The sequence below is a fragment of the Cucumis sativus genome, chromosome 2 (genome assembly GCF_000004075.3).
Source record: "Cucumis sativus cultivar 9930 chromosome 2, Cucumber_9930_V3, whole genome shotgun sequence".
Lineage (NCBI taxonomy): Eukaryota > Viridiplantae > Streptophyta > Magnoliopsida > Cucurbitales > Cucurbitaceae > Cucumis > Cucumis sativus.
Window position 1 is genome coordinate 20,869,415 of NC_026656.2, and position 17,799 is coordinate 20,887,213.

Consider the following 17,799-nt stretch of genomic DNA (forward strand, 5'->3'; position numbering starts at 1 on the left):
AAGTGGTTGTATTACTATATCACTAAATGCATGGGCAGTATATGACCTACCTGATGGATAGTCTCTCCTTTGATTGAGAGCTAATGGTAAAAAGGATAAAAGGAAGATCATCAAAACCATTAATTTAATTCTGCATGCTCTTTAATCTTGTCCTCAACCCAAACAGATGATATGTTATATTCTCTATTAATCTTGCACAAAATTGAAAATACAACAGCTAGGAGAGATTTAAATATACTGTTGATATTCAAAAACGAGAGTAGATATGATATGGTTTTTTTCCAGGAAAGATGCATGAACAAAATATTAGAGCATATGCAGTATAAATCAAACAGGTAGCTTTGTGGCAGAATACAGAACATAAAATACTTTCCACTCGCAAATGCCATGCATTTACATACTGGCAATTGCAAAAAACAAGCAGAATAATAAAAAAGAATGCAAGGTATGACATTCACTGCACCTTTGCTGCCATCCATACAGCGCCCAACAAAATCTCTAGGTTTCCCATCATCATGGAATGAAAAAGACTCGACATTGTCATGATCAAGAGACCCATCCTTCATGTAGCGATCCATATCAGCCTGCAATTCAAGTTCTTCTTTATCATCCCACTACCAAAACGGAATGCCAAGGAGCAAGTGGAAAAGGAATTATTATAATTCCTTTCATACAAACAATAATTACCAAGCTCCACCTACCAGCTGATTTGAGGGGGGACGTAAAAATGCCAGTATGTAAATGCATGGCCTATTGTAAAGCTTAAAGTAACACAGGAAATATTTATTTATATTTGAAGGTTCTATAATAGGCAACTGACACCAAACTAACCACATGACCTATTGTCAAATTCACTAAAAAAGAATTAACAAAATTCCAAGCCTAAACAGCCTCCTCTTTACAACTCAGAATGTACATCAGTTTTTCAGTGGAAAAGTTAGATGGATAAATAAGCATGGCAGTGGAAGTAGAATGGAGAACAAACACTCTAATTTCATTTAATTTGATTGAGAAAAATGAAAAAAGGACGAAAACAATTGAGAATCAAGAGAGTCTGTTCTACTATGACTTTAGAACAAGATTATGAGATGAATTGATAAGCAAATTTTGATTTATTTTTTTTAGAGAAAAAGAGAATATGAACACACTTCACATTTCTTATACAATTTTCAATGAACCTCCTCCGATTGCTGAATCAATACTGAGCAATATATATTTAAATCTTATGCAAATCCAATTTGCATTTGTATGATATTTAATTAGAGAGAAACAAGGTGGAGTTGGTAGTTCAATTAGATTACATGCACGAAGCTGACTCACCTTTTCATTTTGCATGTTGAACTTTCAAACTAAAATTTAAATTCAAATTGATTTCATTAAGTTCAAATTATTTGATTTTTTTAAAATTTATAATTATTTTATTATTTTATACTAATTAATCTAATTAATTAATAATAATAAAATAATAGTATTATTGATCCAATTCAAATATCATTTTTCGATATTTATATCTCCCACCAACTTCTCAAAAACCCATTAACCATAAAATTAATTCAAATCATTTTGAATTGTGGATATTTAAATCTTATTTACATCACTTGGTTCTAATTTGGTCGACGCTCACTCATTCGAACAGAAATTCTCAGTTTCGGCAAAGACCGAGTCTAATCAAGTAGGGTAAGATAGGCATCAAGGGAATTAGAAGAAAAGACAGATGCTATTCCAGATTGACCTACTACCAATTGAGGTGTGATAGTAAGCTTCAGACTTAGGTCCACGGAACTCAAGCCTCCCTCAACTTTGTCTTTATATAATATGTATAAAAAAAATCAATTAATGTTTAATATTGTAGGTAGTTTAATGGTAATTATACTTGTCAACGCCCTTCCAGAGTTCTGGTCATACTTGTGTATTTTTTTTTTTTGCAGAGTTTAAGTTACAACTTGTCGAAAAAATTTATGAATCCGCCATGACTCCTTCGTGTATACACTATTTCCTGAAAGAAGAATTGAACTAGAACTCTAACATCTAACATGTGGGAAAGGTGCTACTCTCCCTCCACTTGTTCTGTCTAGCTCTCCTCTTTCCGAAGCAAGGAGACTAGAAAGGTTATGGGAAGGTATGATGAGAAGGATCGAAATAAGGCTAGGTTGCGGAACAAGACTCAATAGAGATCCGAAGGAGTTCCTGAAAGAGTAAGCAAGACAAAATTCGGAGGCTGCTTTCACTCATAGGGTCCAGGACCTCCAGGTATCAATCCCTAGGCCTTCTTCTTTCCGGGAGTCTTAATCTTCTGAGGTCAATGACGTCGATAAAGATCACTCATCAGACTACTTAAGTAGGAGCCGCCTATATTGTGGTTTGAGCTTTGTGATTGTTGATTTGAAAGAGCATGCTGCTGAAGTTGCTGGCTACTACTCTGAAGAAAAATGGTCAAAAAATTTTATTATTATTGTTATTCTAGTTTAAAGAATATAATTTTGCAAATAGGGAAAAGGGTCAAATAACCTTGACCATTTTGAAAACATGTTGATGTGTTTGGGTAAATGCAACTAAATATTGCTATGTAGAACAAATCAAAAATCAAAAGAACTACAAATGAAATGCAGAGAGGCAAATGCCAAAAAGAGGTGATGACCTCCCAAGTTTTTAAACATGACATCAAATTTTGCACCACATTAGCATCCGCCTTATCGACTCTATCTCGTAAAAGTTGCAAATCCTTCACCACTGCAACTTTCTTCTGGTTCTTAATAACGGAAAGGACGAGAAAGAAATTCATCAAGGGAATATTTTTCCTAAAAGAAAAAAGTAATTATTATGTAAGGTAAGTTACATTCTAATATGACCTTTTCGTGATCATAAGAATTCTCGGGAATTCCAATCAAAACTCATAAGAAATCCACCCAAAGAGGTTGTAAACATTTTTTTTCCTCAATCAAGCGTCCAGTGAACATCATGACTATATTTTAAGAGCTCAGGAATACCAGGGAAAACAAGTCAGAAGAAGAAACGGAAATTCCCACAGTTGATATTTTCCCAACCATCATAACCAATACAACACAAAACCTAAGTACCTGACTCTGCTCGCCTCAGCCATTCCACAGAACACTGATGCATATGATAAAAAACTGGATGAAGCAAAATATAAATTCTGCAGACAACACTGCAATTGCACAAGAATCACAGTGATGTACAAGGCAACCTCAGATCAATCTGAAGCTTATTCAATTCTCTGAAATGGATACTAACAAGTAACTTATAATTCGAGAAATTCCTCAAAAAAAAAAAGGAATTCTCTGATTAATCGAATTGATAACGCACAACCTGTTACGGTTTGATGCAGCAGGGGTGCCGGAACGCTACCCTACTATAATGAAAAAACCATGGATTCTCGAGCACCGGTGAAACCAATCAAATGGCAAAGATCGACATCGACTGGAAATGGAACTCCGCTTGCTCCTTCTTCCAGGTAATCTCCGTCGTGCGATCATCCGGACACGGTGGGGCGAAAAGAACTATGGGTTGGAACACCATCCCTTCGCGCTGGGCCGTGGCCCATTTAAAATTCCCATAGTAGAGCGCCCTACGCAATTTTGGGATAAACGTAGGAATAGCAAAATTCGAGATTCCCTTTGAAAAAATGGTAAAAACCAACCACTTGAAGAAACTTACAATAATCAAAGGAATTGAACCCACAAATAGTTAAACTTATACAATAATATAAGTTCGAAAATTCAATTTTATTTTTACCTAATATTAATGTTACATACTTTATGAAGGTTTAATTTTTAAGTTGCAAATTTGTATAATTGCAAAAATATCATCTGGTTACGATTATTGCAAAAATATCATCTGGCCCCTACATACAATTGTTATAAACATCTCTTATACAATTGAAGTGGGTATTTTTTTAGAAAGATCAAACATTAAAACAGCTGAAAATAAAAAATGGTGGTATGGGCCAATTATTCAATTATTGGAATTCCTTTACACTAAATAGACTTTTTTTCCACAAATCATAGCACCACTTTTCTCAACATCCAACTTTATCAAACAAATAATATGCTTTTCTTTTCTTTTCTTTTCTTTTTCTGGTAAACTTTAAGCCATATTTCTTCATCTATCAAGTACATCGATAATGAAGCCAAAGGCATTTCAGAGCTTTATTTATTTTGTAGCTTTTCCTTTTCTTTCTTTTCTTTTTTTTAAGGATGATTTGAAAATGAAAGAAGCACAAAAAGCATAAGCAGAAGACAGTGGAAGAGTAGTAGTATACATTCTAACAAGATGGAGTTCAATTACAAGAAGCAGTTTTGTCAGAATTTTGGGTCATATCATATCCAGCTCAAGTTTCATATTCTAAAACCAAAAAAAGGGGAAGAAAAAAAACTAGAAGTCCTGAAGAAAAAAAGGTCTAAAGACAGTACACAAAGCTAGATCAAAACAAACCAGTACCAAGATCACTGCCTTAGCTTTCCATTTTAGCAAGTGTGAGTTACCTTTTTTTCTTTTTTCTTTTTTCGTTTTTTTTTTTGTTTTTTTTTTTTTCCTTTGTTCCTTGTTTTTTAAAATTTTACTTCCACAGTTTGATGAACCTGTCATGGCTAGCCGAAGCAACCAAACCTGATGCTGCGGATACTGCTAAGGAAGATACTAAACCTTCATGAGCTGATAGAGTCATCGTCTTGTTCTCCGTCGTATTCCAAAGCTCTAACGACTGCAGCAGTTAAGATAAGAATGGAAGTGAGAGGGAAATATAACAATAACTATTTGATCTTTTAAATCTAAATCAAAGGGGTAGTGAAAAAATCGACAACTAATGAACTATTCTAATTCTTTTCAACTAATAAAGAATATGACACTGATTGAGAGAGGACTTGCCTCGTAACATCCAATAACCAGCAAAGTAGAGTAGGTGGGATGAAACACACAAGAGTGGAATTTATTGCCGTTGCAACTCAACTCGTGAATGGATTCACCCTCATTCCCTGAAGCAAGTGTCCACACTCGAACAGAATCCTCGCTAACAGATGCCAGGAACTCTCCAGAAGGATCCCAACAAAGTGATTGAACCGTTTTGGTGTGTCCCTATACTTGGAAGCACACATTTCAGGGAGAAAAGGTAAGCCAATCCATATGGGAATAAATGCGCAACACAAAACAATGCTGGCTATTTAAATGAGCAGTTGATAATCAAGAACAGGAAAACAATCCATTTATATATTAAACAACTGCAGAAAATCCTCCAATGCCCAAAATACAATACATGATTTATTGGCTTGCCTTCAACTGAGTTAAATATAGAATAATGATGAACAATGATCATCAATAAACAAAACCACGTGGCCTATGTTTTGGAGGTTGCACAACTTCAAATATAAACTGACCCGTAAAGAATGAACGCGAGCTTGTGTCTCGACATCAAAAATGGTTACGATATTATCTACAACAGCAGAAAAGTATCTCCCGAGACGAGGTTGAAATCTCATTGGGCCCGTACCACCCTAAATTACACGATCAATTTAGTAACCATGACAGCCTATATACAACGTATAACCCATGAAAAATCAAGCTACCTTGAATACTGCTGCACAGCTGCCATTAGTAATATTCCAGTATCGAATTTCACCATCACCATCACAAGAGCAAATAAAGTCATCCTTCTTTGGATGGAAGTCCAAAGACATAACAGAAGCAGAATGTCCCGTAAAAGTACGTAGAGAATAACAATGCTGCATGTGAATTACAGATTAAGAATGATACAGCAAGATATTGTATAACTTTATTGCAAAATAGCAAATATAAGTAAATATATAAACATATCCCTTCCCAGTCTCTTACTTATAAATATTGACTTCAATCTTTTAAAATTCCCAATTTTATCCTTCAATTTATTAAAAACATCTCAATTAAATACATATAACCAGAAAAGTAATTTCCCAGAAATGTATTACCAGAAAGCTAATTTGCCTTGGTGTTTTATCTTTTATCTTTTAAAGTTCCATGTACAAATTTTGAATAGAGGGAAAAAAAACCGTTAAAATGTATTACCAGAAAGCTAATTTGCCTTTGTGTTTGATTAATCTATTTGGACACAGCCCGGTAGTTAGAAAAAATAGATTACAATGATGGGTAGATTGAATAAGTAACGAATTTTAGCATTCTTTTTTTTTACACACTGATAGTTTATTTACTAGCTCGATGCTGTTATCATGGAATAATTTGTAGTAGAAATGCGTATGTTATGCTGTGAAAAAAAGAACATATTCATCTTATTCTAACAAAATAAAAATAGGTTAAATTTCTCTAGACATTTCCAACCTACATTTGGCCAAAAATAGGTCTATCTTCAGCAAAATGTTAATGAAAAAAATTACCTTAAAATTTTCAAAACATTATATTATTCATAAATTAACACTTGCGGAGGTTATTCAGGTTATATGTAGGATGCAATACCAACAATTAAGTAATGAAAGCTCGAGTTAAATTGAAGACATAGATAGAGGATAACTAACATTGTCAGCATCCCAAACCCTGACTGTTCGATCGAATGATGAAGTTGCAAGTCGGGGCATGCTAGGACTAAAACGAACATCGGTGACAATGGCAGCATGTTCTTCAAGTGAAGTTTTCGGCTTCAAATTTTCTGTGTACCATAATACAGCCTGCACAACCATCATAATTAACCCCAAGGAAGACAAAATAATATGGAATGACCAATGCTAAATCCAATAACAAGATTTTCAAATCATACATGCAATACTTTAAACATAACAACAGTCCCAAAATACAGTACAGGTTATCGTCAATGGGTTCTCACCTTCTTATCATGACCACCACTAACAAGCAGCTTTCCATCAGATGAAAAGTGGCAAGAGGAAACTTTGCTTGTGCTTGCTCTAACAGAATTCACCTCCGTAAATGTGAATCCTGAAGGTTAAATTCACTCCTTAAAGATAACATATAAAATAGTAGATCATGCTCAAAACCAACTTTCAACTTCATCTGGAGGTTACCCCAAATGCTAATTATAGTTTAGTAGTTTTCAAGCCAATGTGTTACATCAGGATCAAGAATGCATGCAACATACCAAGAAGAATGCAACTATCTAAGATATTTATAGTCTACATTACTTCACCTCCAAGTCTACCCCATAATTATCCATTTCATATCCTTCCAAATGACCTAGATTAAGATAAGTAAAACAAACTCCTTCGATGTGGTGCCACAGAACATCTAACAGGGTCTTCTAAAAGTTGTTGTATCACTATATCACTAAATGCATGGGCAGTATATGACCTACCTGATGGATAGTCTCTCCTTTGATTGACAGCTAATGGTAAAAAGGATAAAAGGAAGATCATCAAAACCATTAATTTAATTCTGCATGCTCTTTAATCTTGTCCTCAACCCATACCGATGATATGTTATATTCTCTATTAGTCTTGCACAAAATTGAAAATACAACAGCTAGGAGAGATTTAAATATACTGTTGATATTCAAAAACGAGAGTAGATATGATATGGTTTTTTTCCAGGAAAGATGCATGAACAAAATATTAGAGCATATGCAGTATAAATCAAACAGGTAGCTTTGTGGCAGAATACAGAACATAAAATACTTTCCACTCGCAAATGCCATGCATTTACATACTGGCAATTGCAAAAAAACAAGCAGAATAATAAAAAAGAATGCAAGGTATGGCATTCACTGCACCTTTGCTGCCATCCATACAGCGCCCTACAGGATCTCTAGGGTCCCCGTCATCATGAGATAAAAAAGAGTCGACATTGTCATCAAGAGATCCATCCTCCACGTAGCGATCCATATCAGCCTGCAATTCAAGTTCTTTATCATCCCACTGCCAAAATGGAATGCCAATGAGCAAGTGGAAAAGGAATTATTATAATTCCTTTCATACAAACAATTACCAAGCTCCACCTACCAACTGATTTGAAGGGGACGTAAAAGTGCCAGTACCGTCACTGTTGAACATCATCGTCAAAGGTTTAGATGAACTGCCACTGTGAGGCAAAGCAGGCATTGAGATTGCATCTCCAGGTGTGTGAGTTGAGGGAGTTGAAGGAGCAGAACTTGGGGATGGGCCAGCAGTATTTGCTGTTCCTGAGCTATTTGCTGGACCTGAAGATGATACTGGTTGCTTCCTCTTTCTCCCAGTCTGATTCTTTGAAACCTGAAATGAGATGTTAAAACATTGTAAAGCTTAAAGGATGACAGAAAATATTTATTTATACTTGAAGGTTTTATGGTAGACAACTGACGCCAATCTAACTACATGACCTGTGAAATTCACAAAAAGGGAATTAACAAAATTCAGAGCGTAAACCTCTTTACATCTCAAAAAGTACATCAGTTCTCCAATGGAAAAGTAAACTGAACTAAAGTTATACGTGTGTGCATAACATTAATGTGAGAAATTACAAGCGACAGGCACTGTGATGTTAGTGATAGCCGGAAAACATTTAAGATATATCATAGAAATTGAAGAAAGACACAGATGCTCTATCAAGAGTAAATTGATTGACCAATCACCAACTATCGTTATTCACTACCAGACCTGATCATTTCCACGAAATGAGTTTGACATGCTTCCATCCATGGTGACACTGCCAGCACCCCCAATTTTTTCTTGCTGGTGCATATTGTGGTTTGAGCTTTGTGATTGTTGATTTGAAAGAGCGTGCTGCTGAAGTTGCTGCTGCTGCTGCTGCTGGCTACTACTCTGTTGCTGCTGTTGTTGCTGCTGCAATTGAGCCATTTTTATCTAAGGAAAATAATAGATTCTTAGAAAAACGGGACCATGAAGTGTATAGCGTTTTCTAGATAAACACATCCCGAGTATAAAAATAAAAACTGAGACCATCAGTAAGAGAGTAATTTAGCACCTTAAGGATCATGTCTGTGTTGTCTCCACGGGGCAAGAGAGGACTGCCAGCTTGTAGAGGAGATCCAACATTAGGAACAACATCACCAACAGAATTTGAAAGTCCATCTTTTGCCATTCGAGTATTCAAAAGCATTCTCAATCTTCTACCATCATCATTAACAGAAGGTGATGTTAAATTCTGTTGTGCGAGCATTAGTTGTTGTTGATGTTGCGGTGTCAACATCTGGAGCTGAGGAAAAGATTGGGGAGCCTGTATGAAAGGTTTTTGTTGCTGAAGGATCCCAGAACGTAGCTGGTCTAGACCCTGCAAAAGAAAAAGGAAATATTGAATGAGAATACCCATCAACTCGGAATCCATACATTTTACACATTATGGTAGTTATTACAGAAATGAAGAGAATTGGTCATTAGAAACATACAGTGAGGGGCCATCCCTTTAAGGTCAAATTATTGCCACCATGATTTGATCCTGAAAGATATTTTCATTTAACACGTGAGTAAGACACGTCTGATAGTAGCCCACAAAACACAAATTTATCTTTAAACGGTAAAACCCTTGGTATGCTAAATCAAAATTGAGCAAGTAAAATGCAGGATTTCAAGGATTTCAATCACAACGTATGCGCACAACAAGTACTTAAAACATCATTAATTTGGCAGTACCAGGAATGCCCATCAGTGAACCCTCTGGACCTGCAGCTCTAGGATTCAAAACTGGGTTGATCTCAGTCTTTATATCCTGTGTTTTTAAGAATTTTTCAGGAAAAAAGGAAGGAATATAGCAAATGATGAACTTAATAGAAGTACCATACCGGTGTGGAACCTGGCAATTGCTGGCTCCTAGGTTGAACTTGAGGAGACATTCCACCAGTTGAACCATGTAACACTTGCCTGTAATTACAATTTAGAACTCTTAAGCAAGTAAGGTAGTGCATAGGCATCCAATATGCAATTCTTAGGTATGTCTTCAGATCGTAGTCATGCATTAAAACCCAAGTTAACTACGCAGAGAATGTGATAAAACAAAGAAAATATAATATGTAAAATATCCCATCAAACATAAATCAAACTCCAATAATCAGCAGGTAAGTCTCTTTTTTGTGCATGGCCTTTGATGCTTTAATTATATGTGAATGCAGTGATAATGAGAGAAATGTCTACAAGAAAAGCACCCTGAGGACTGGCTGGTTGCTGCAGCTGACTTCAGAATTGAAGCATGATTCGGGTCCAACAGCTGCCCGACATTATCGCCATACCTTTGCTGGAAGATTTACAGAAGCATAAGTAAAAGTAACAAAAGCCTTTGCTTGTCAAAAATCTGACCAGTATACCTACTTTCATAGCACCATCATCTAGGGAATCCCTCTGAAGGGGCAGTTTTAATCTGTCCTCGTACATTTTTGTAGCCAACGCATTTACAGATCCGGGATTCTGGCGCATAAGAGGATCATTTCCAACAAAGCCATTTGAAGATCCATTTAAGAGTTGGGCTCCATCTCTTCGCTGTTGTTGTTGCTGCTGACTCTGCTGTTGCTGTTGCTGTGGCTGCTGTTGTTGTTGATGCTGTTGCTGCTGTTGTTGCTGCTGCTGTTGTTGGGCATGTCTCTGCATCAGAAGCATCTGCATGTGCTGTGGTTGTTGTTGTTGTGGCTGTGTTTGCTGCTGCTGCTGTTGTTGATGTTGCTGTTGCTCTCTTGCTTTTATTAATTGTGTCTAGAAAGTTCATTTACTGTAAGTATCTTTTGCAGAGGAATTTCATGTCATGAGGGAACATTTTAATGGTATTTCTGGTATCAAATAATAAATTTGCACAGAAAAAGTGACTCAAGTTTATTTTAAGAATGGTGTTTCCTCGTCCAATCTACAACATTTTCCCTAGAAAACAAAATCCATAAACAAAATATGTGAAAGAGAACCTACACATTCTAAAACTGCATTCTTTATACATATAGGATAGGATTAAGGAATAAAGGGCATGTCATGAGAAAACAATAATTTGCATGCACTTGGGAATTGCTTCAATAATCCCTTGTGCAGACGAGGCCATCAGTGGTCAAAACAATAATGGCAGGTATAATACAGACAATTTAAATATTTAATAAAACAATACTCCACAGTTGACCTATTGCCAAATCTGTCTATTTAAGTTAGCCCCAACGTCATATGCACAGAAAGGGAAACTGAAGTTGTGGGTTCCAATTTCAATCAAGAATATGAAGAAGGTAGTAAGTTTGACCAATACAGACTTAAGTCAACAACGGCATATCCAACTCCAAAATGTTAACAAGAAAGAAATTATTTCTTCAATGTGAAATTAGGACGAAATATTAATAGCTTTAAACAGGAAACTCAAATGCAGAAGGTACATTTCCGAGTTCAATTGTATCAAAAGAATGCAAGGCTATGCAACAAACCTCAATATAAGATGCAGCAACATCAGAGTGCTTCTCATTAGTTCTGGCAATGAATATATCCCAGAATACCGACCACCATTCAAACAGAAAGCCACCAGGCGCATCAATAGCTGTAACCCCATAACTCAAAAAATCATTATCAACGCGAACACGAGTAAATGGTAAAATACCAGTCCATACTGAACCAAAGAAATGAAACAAAATCCAAACATACTCACCCACAGGATCCGAAGAGACTTTTCCCTCTGCTTGAAAAGCCTGAGCAGTAGCCTTCAAATCTCTTTTTACCAAATAATCATGAATATAAACATCTAACCTGTTGCATAGGCGTACGCCCAGTAAAAGAACAAGATTCCAAGTTAGGGGGTTATTGAAATTTCATTTTCAGTAAGCAGATAAGAAACCGAAGAGATGGAAAGCAAACACTGAGTCACAAAACTTCTAACAACAGACTAAGAAAATGAAGAACTAAAATAAACCCAAACAAGGGTTCGTGTAGAGTAAACACAAATAATCGGCTAAATTGAAATCAACTAATTATGAGAAACCTGAACCCTAAATCCTCCATAAAACGAAGTAAGCCCAATGCCAAAGGTTTGGGCGCAAAATTTCAAGAAAACAAGTAGAAAGATCGAAATTTGTAATGCTATAAAGAAGCAACAATAAAATTTAAGAAACCCCAATACGAAATCAACAACGAAGAAGAGAAGAAAATCCATTGAAGTAACAAAAGAGATAGAACCCCAAGTAGAGAGAAAACGGAAATAAGAAGCAAAATACACTAAAAACTTACATTTTATCAGCTTCCCAGTTGGTCTGAGACATCTTTTACGAATCCAGACACTGCAGAGGAGTGGATAAAATCAAAACAAAGTGTTAATATCTTGAAAAACAAGTTCCTCCAGCTGTTTTAGAGCTCTTCCTGGCCAAACCCACCAAACCCAGAAGCGAAAAAACAAAACCCTTTTCGCCAAAACCTTAGATTAATCCAGAAAGAGGAAGGAAATTAGTAGGAAGTGCAGAAGAGAGAATCTACGCAAGAGAATAGAAGCAGAGCCTCTGATTCCAGCAATGAAAGTATAGAGAATGTAAGGCCGTATTATTATTACGTCTACCAAATTTTACATTTTTTATATATTTATATATAAATAATATATGTGTGTGTATATATATATATATATATATATATATATTTCAATTTGAAGGAAGGATCGAAATAGATACCTGCAATCCAAAACGTATTTTTGTTCCGAAGCTTTTTGCTTTTATTTCGAGAGAGAGATGAAAAATAATTTTGCTGATAATCCGTGGGCCTTGGACGAAATAAGACTTGTTGTTGCTCAATGTTTCATCCATACAAAATTACGGTTATAGGGTTATACCCGTATAGTAAAAACTAAAGAAATTGAGTTATATAATACCGAGAATTTAGGTAGAGAAGAAGGAGGGTGTTTTGGTACTTTCGGTCTGGCTTGATCTGCTGTTGCTTTTTCATAGTGGTGTTTAAACTTTAAGGTAATTACAAAGATGGCCCATGATACTTTTAATTTTGGTATTTGTAAAACCGCCTCGTGTTTTGTTTTAAATTAATATTTGGTTCCCATGCGTTGGGTCATCGCTTCTGCTTCCTCTCACTCTCACCCTTCCCCTTAACTTTTTTTCACCTTCTCTTCTTCCTTTTTCTTTTTTCTAATTTTAATTTAACTCATTTTCTAAATTACTCAAATAAATTCTCGACTTCCACAATTACCTAACTATCAATCGATAGAATCTGAAATTTGAAATTAATTCATGTTAATTTCTTTTATACTGGTGAGTGTTTGCATCAGTTTGTATACATTTTACTAATCGAACGAGATAACCTATCGACCTTACAATATTTTGGTGTTAAGAAAACTTAAATTTAATAATTTTAAGAGTGTGGGTAAGTAATTGAGAGAGATTATTTGCTTTATTCTTTTTGGAATGCTTTAATTTTATCATATTCCATTTGATTTGTGGGGTTTCTTTAGAATATTGTCTTTCAAATAAAAGAGACTTTGATGGAAATTTACTTAGGTATTTTGACTAAGATTTCATTATCCTATTCATCCTTACAAAGTAGTTTTTCTTTCTTCTATATGTTTTCACAACACTTTCTAGCTATTTGATAATTAAATATAATGTTATTATATGTTCATATTTTAAAATATTAAAGAAGTTATTGACAATTTTAATAGAAATGTGTTTGATTGATCTTGTTTTCTTAAAGTACAAAACAACTAACTTATTGAATAGTAAGAAGTTAATAATTAAATGAAAAGAAAGACATTTAACTTAACCTACATTTTTAATATTATTTGCGAATATAAAAGTGGATATTACGTATAGTTACGAAAAAATAGTAATTTTATATGAAATGACCAACCAAGTGTTTCTCATTGTTAGAACAATTAAATGATAAACCCTAATTGGCATGCTAACTACTTTAATTTTCGATATTTCTAATCGGAAAAAACATGTATATTTGTGTAATCAATATAAATTTTCTTTTTGATTTTTAATTTTCAATCGAGTTTTTTTACTAATAATTAATTGAAAGTTAAACACGTAACACCGAAGATTTGATTTGTGGGCACTTAATTCATAAAGTTATACCATCTTGAAGAGTATTTGGGTAGCTTAGATCAGAAAACATGTCAATTATATTATATATTTTTGCAGTCCAATAAATCAAGCTTATAATTATATTAAATAGTTAGCAAAATGAACTTAATTATTTATAAAATGTAAGAAAGTAGTGCAAACTATGTCATACGATACATGCATATTAGTCTAACTAGGTTTATTGTGATATTTTGTTGTATTTTTAAGTATTTTCATAAGAGTTATGTCGTTTAAAGAAATTTTCTTTATTCTATAACGTATACTATTATTGTTATTGTTGTTTTATGAGTTCATCACATGCTACGTCTCCTCACAAGTCACCAAACTAAGTTTATACAGATGCTAGTAAAATTTATTCTAACACCGAGGAAGTCTAATGAACTTGCAACAATAGATAAGAAAAACAAAACTACATTCAAATATTGTTGTTATTATCATTACTACAACCACTACTGATGTATGCACGTATGTGTGTAAATGTCAAAATTAAATAGAAAATCTAGTCTTATTATAATAGTTGAAACATATGTCAATTATCATCCAACTACATGCACGTTGGCTACTTTTCTAATATAACTAAAATAAAACGTTAGTTACTATTTTTCTTTCTCTTTTTCCTTTCATTTTTTAGACTATCAATGTAATTTTTTTTTTATATATGTGTATATATATATATATCATATGTCGTCATTAGATTAAAAATAAAACTAGTTAGATATAACTACGACCAACATATTCAAATTTTGTAATGACACATTTCCTAATATTTTTTTCTATTTTCATAGTTTAATATCGATCTATTTTAAGGATGCAACAAAAAAAAAAAACTAGTCGTAATAATTTCAACCAGTTAGACTAGAACCTCAACAAATCTCAGACGAATTTTAATTTTAGGTTTGATTTAATTTGTGTTATTACCTTATCGCTTTCTACACAAAACAAGGTAGATTAAAGTATTAGGTGATAAAGTGGTGTATCCTTGTGTATTTGTGTATTTGGTGTAGTCTATACCACAAATACAAAACACTACATCCTAAGCTCCTAACATTGTAGATATGTTTATTTACTTTCATTCCATTAGTAAAAACTACTTACATAATGTAAGAAATTTTCCCATTAATTACAACATTTTAGAAGTTTTATTATTATTGTTGTTATGTATTGGTGTACTAATCAGTAGAATGAAAATTGAGGAAGCTTTTGGATGCAATGGAACTACCCATTGAGATCACACAAACATATCCTACGTTAGGTTAATTATCTTATCTAACTCCAATGATTTCCCACATATGATGCGATTTTATTTCCTTCTGACGTTTTGAACTCGGTGAGTCCATAAATTTGTCTTGGGCCGGCCCATTAAAATTGAACCCAATTATATCCACCAGAATGCATTGGGCCTCGGCCATGTGTCTAAACTCCGTCGATTTGCCTCGTACACAGAAAGCACTTTTTTCTTCCATTCATAAAAAATCAATAATTTGAATTAAACTCCAACTTAAATAAATTTTAATCTAATTATAAAAAAAACTAATTCTTACACGAAATTACAGAATTCAATATCCAATTCACTTTACCAACTATAATCGATTTAGTAAATGTTCATGGGATTTTGTTGACTTAAAATTTTAATATCAATTCAATAGGTTGGTTTCGTTTTTCGATAGATTATACTCACTCCTGCTTAGGTTAGGTTGAGACGTATGATTAGATGAAATGAGATATATTTAAAAAAATATATATATATATATTAAAATAAACATAAAAAGAAATACGAGGTACTTTTGGGGGAGAGGGGGATAAGTAAATATGTGTATTTAAAAAAAAAGGGGGGAGAAAAAGAAGGAGCGTTGAATAGGAGCATTGAGAGGTCTTTCTCTTGGAATAACAATACGCATGGTGTCAGCTTAAGCCAAGCTGCCACCAAAAGCAACATACCACTGAGATCACAATGTGGACCCCTCCCTTCCTCAAACTGACCCCACTCTACTTCTTCCCAGTTCCCCCACATCACGTGACTCTCACACTCCCCCCGGCCCTTCTATTTTTAATATTATTTATTTATCGATATAGGTCATGAATGCGACCAAAATCTCACACTTGAGACTACATCTCACTAAAAGACCGTAGATAAAATAAGGTATATGTGTAGTATTTCTCATTGGTAGAGACGTTTTTGACAAAACCAAAGGCAAAAGTCTACTACATCAATTTGACAATTTCTATCTAAAAGGAATAATTTCACATATATTGAGATACGTGGAGATTCGCAAGACTGAACATGGATTGACTGATACGTTTGTACATCAATAAGAATAACTGTATATCTATAGTTTGAATCCCACGACCTCTAATTCGATAATTATAATGAAAAAATAGATATGTGGAAGATAATTATGGTGTCGTTGACAATTTCTGTAGTTAATATAAATAGTGGTGAGAGGCTTTCTTTTGTCCAACTATGGAAATAAACGAATAGAAAATGAAGAGATTTGAGAGGATAATAACAGGACATACATATACATACAGAAACAAAGCAGAAAACAAAATGTATACAACTCGACTAGTTTTTGTTGAACATATATAATAGTATAAAACATGTGATAAAACTGTGACGACCTGATCGACTGATCGAATAATTTTAAAATAGAAGAGAGTATGTATAATATATTTGCATGGGGGGAGGGGAAGAAGTAAGAGAGGGGGGAGAGGGGAGAGGGGAGAGGGGGATGGGATGGCATGCATGCAGAAGCTCCAGTGATTGATGAGTACAAATGCATGCCATGTCATGCCAACTTATACTTTTTTTTTTCTTTTTAAAGAAAAGAAATTTAAAGGAGAAGAAACTACACATCGATCCCCAATGGCACTCACTTTGAAAGCGAGTGTAGTTCACTGTGGTAGATGATAAAGAATGGGCGTAGAAAGGACGCGCAGGAGGAGATTAGAGTTAAATAATAGTAAAAGCATGCAAAGAAAATTAAAGAGAAAAAAGATGGAATAATGAGGTAAGAATGGACGTAAGGGCGTGGTTGGAAGCGTGTGATAGAGAAAGGGGTTTTTGGGATAGTGTGAGTTTTGGTTTCAAGTGGCGTATTGGATTTGGAGTTTAGCATTAGCTCACACCTTGTCTTATGGCGGCAGAGAGAGAACTGCTCAGAGCCCCATCATTGTCTCAATTATCACCTCTTTTTTCTTTTTTACCATACTATATTTACTTTACCAACTTACCCACTTACCCTTTTTCTTGTTTTACCCCCTCTATTACTAATATTATTTATTATTATTGGTTCATCATTGTATTATCCATCTTTTTTCTGTTTGACTTAAATGACTTTCAGTTGTCCACATATCTCCCCATGATCTGATAATATAGCATTATATATATACATAGATGAAACTTAAGAATATGAAAGGAGGGGTGACTTTGGAGTGAATATAATGGAACTAAGTTTTATTATTTTTCATCTTTTCACATCTCCATCTTATTCCATCTTTTTTACTGTAGTTTTGAAACATGTCAAATCTTATTAAATGTCTTCTAACTCTCAATAAGTTATTGTTTGGAGAAAGATATTATCTTGGATTGATATTAGCAGGTGAAGTAAACATGTGGTATATGCCATATGTTTCTAAATAAAAGAATATAATCTAGAAGCTTGACAAAGGGAAAACAAAACACGACATGACGAACAAACGAGAAAAACTAGAGTTTTATTCACCTTATCCGAACCTTCAACTTATATGTTAATTTATAAGCTTATTTGGAAGCAGCGCTAATGTGTTGATTAATTAATTCTTCCATTCTAGAGGGTCACATCACACTC

General features: G+C 34.3%; 1 protein-coding gene across 3 annotated transcripts; it reads right to left on the reverse strand.

Annotated features, from left to right (window-relative positions):
• Positions 1-4,246: 4,246 nt before the first annotated feature.
• On the reverse strand, positions 4,247-12,627 carry LOC101221759 (transcriptional corepressor LEUNIG). 3 transcript variants are annotated; one of them, XM_031881314.1, is made up of 19 exons: positions 12,551-12,627; positions 12,120-12,169; positions 11,545-11,642; positions 11,327-11,436; positions 10,248-10,625; positions 10,085-10,173; positions 9,725-9,803; positions 9,576-9,651; positions 9,332-9,381; positions 8,911-9,216; positions 8,583-8,789; positions 7,950-8,198; positions 7,721-7,865; positions 6,824-6,933; positions 6,519-6,668; positions 5,580-5,735; positions 5,391-5,507; positions 4,885-5,091; positions 4,247-4,720 (listed from the first exon to the last, which is right to left on the reverse strand). In XM_031881314.1, the coding sequence occupies exons 2-19, from the start codon at positions 12,149-12,151 to the stop codon at positions 4,577-4,579; spliced, it is 2,703 nt and encodes a 900-aa protein (XP_031737174.1). In that variant the 5' UTR covers positions 12,152-12,169; positions 12,551-12,627; the 3' UTR covers positions 4,247-4,576. The 3 variants fall into 3 exon arrangements, with proteins under 3 accessions (XP_031737174.1, XP_004138746.1, XP_004138745.1); XM_004138698.3 differs by lacking the exon at positions 12,551-12,627 and having other exon boundaries at positions 7,721-7,838; positions 12,120-12,418; XM_004138697.3 differs by lacking the exon at positions 12,551-12,627 and having other exon boundaries at positions 12,120-12,418.
• Between the last annotated feature and the right edge of the window lie 5,172 nt (positions 12,628-17,799).

Coding starts and splice junctions, on each gene's coding strand:
- LOC101221759 (XM_031881314.1), bottom strand. CDS start 12,151: ATGTCTCAGACCAACTGGGAAGCTGATAAAAT. Junction 9,652..9,724: donor AATTGCCAGGTTCCACACCG/GTATGGTACTTC, acceptor TTAAAAACACAG/GATATAAAGACTGAGATCAA. Junction 7,866..7,949: donor CGTCCCCTTCAAATCAGTTG/GTAGGTGGAGCT, acceptor CCATTTTGGCAG/TGGGATGATAAAGAACTTGA.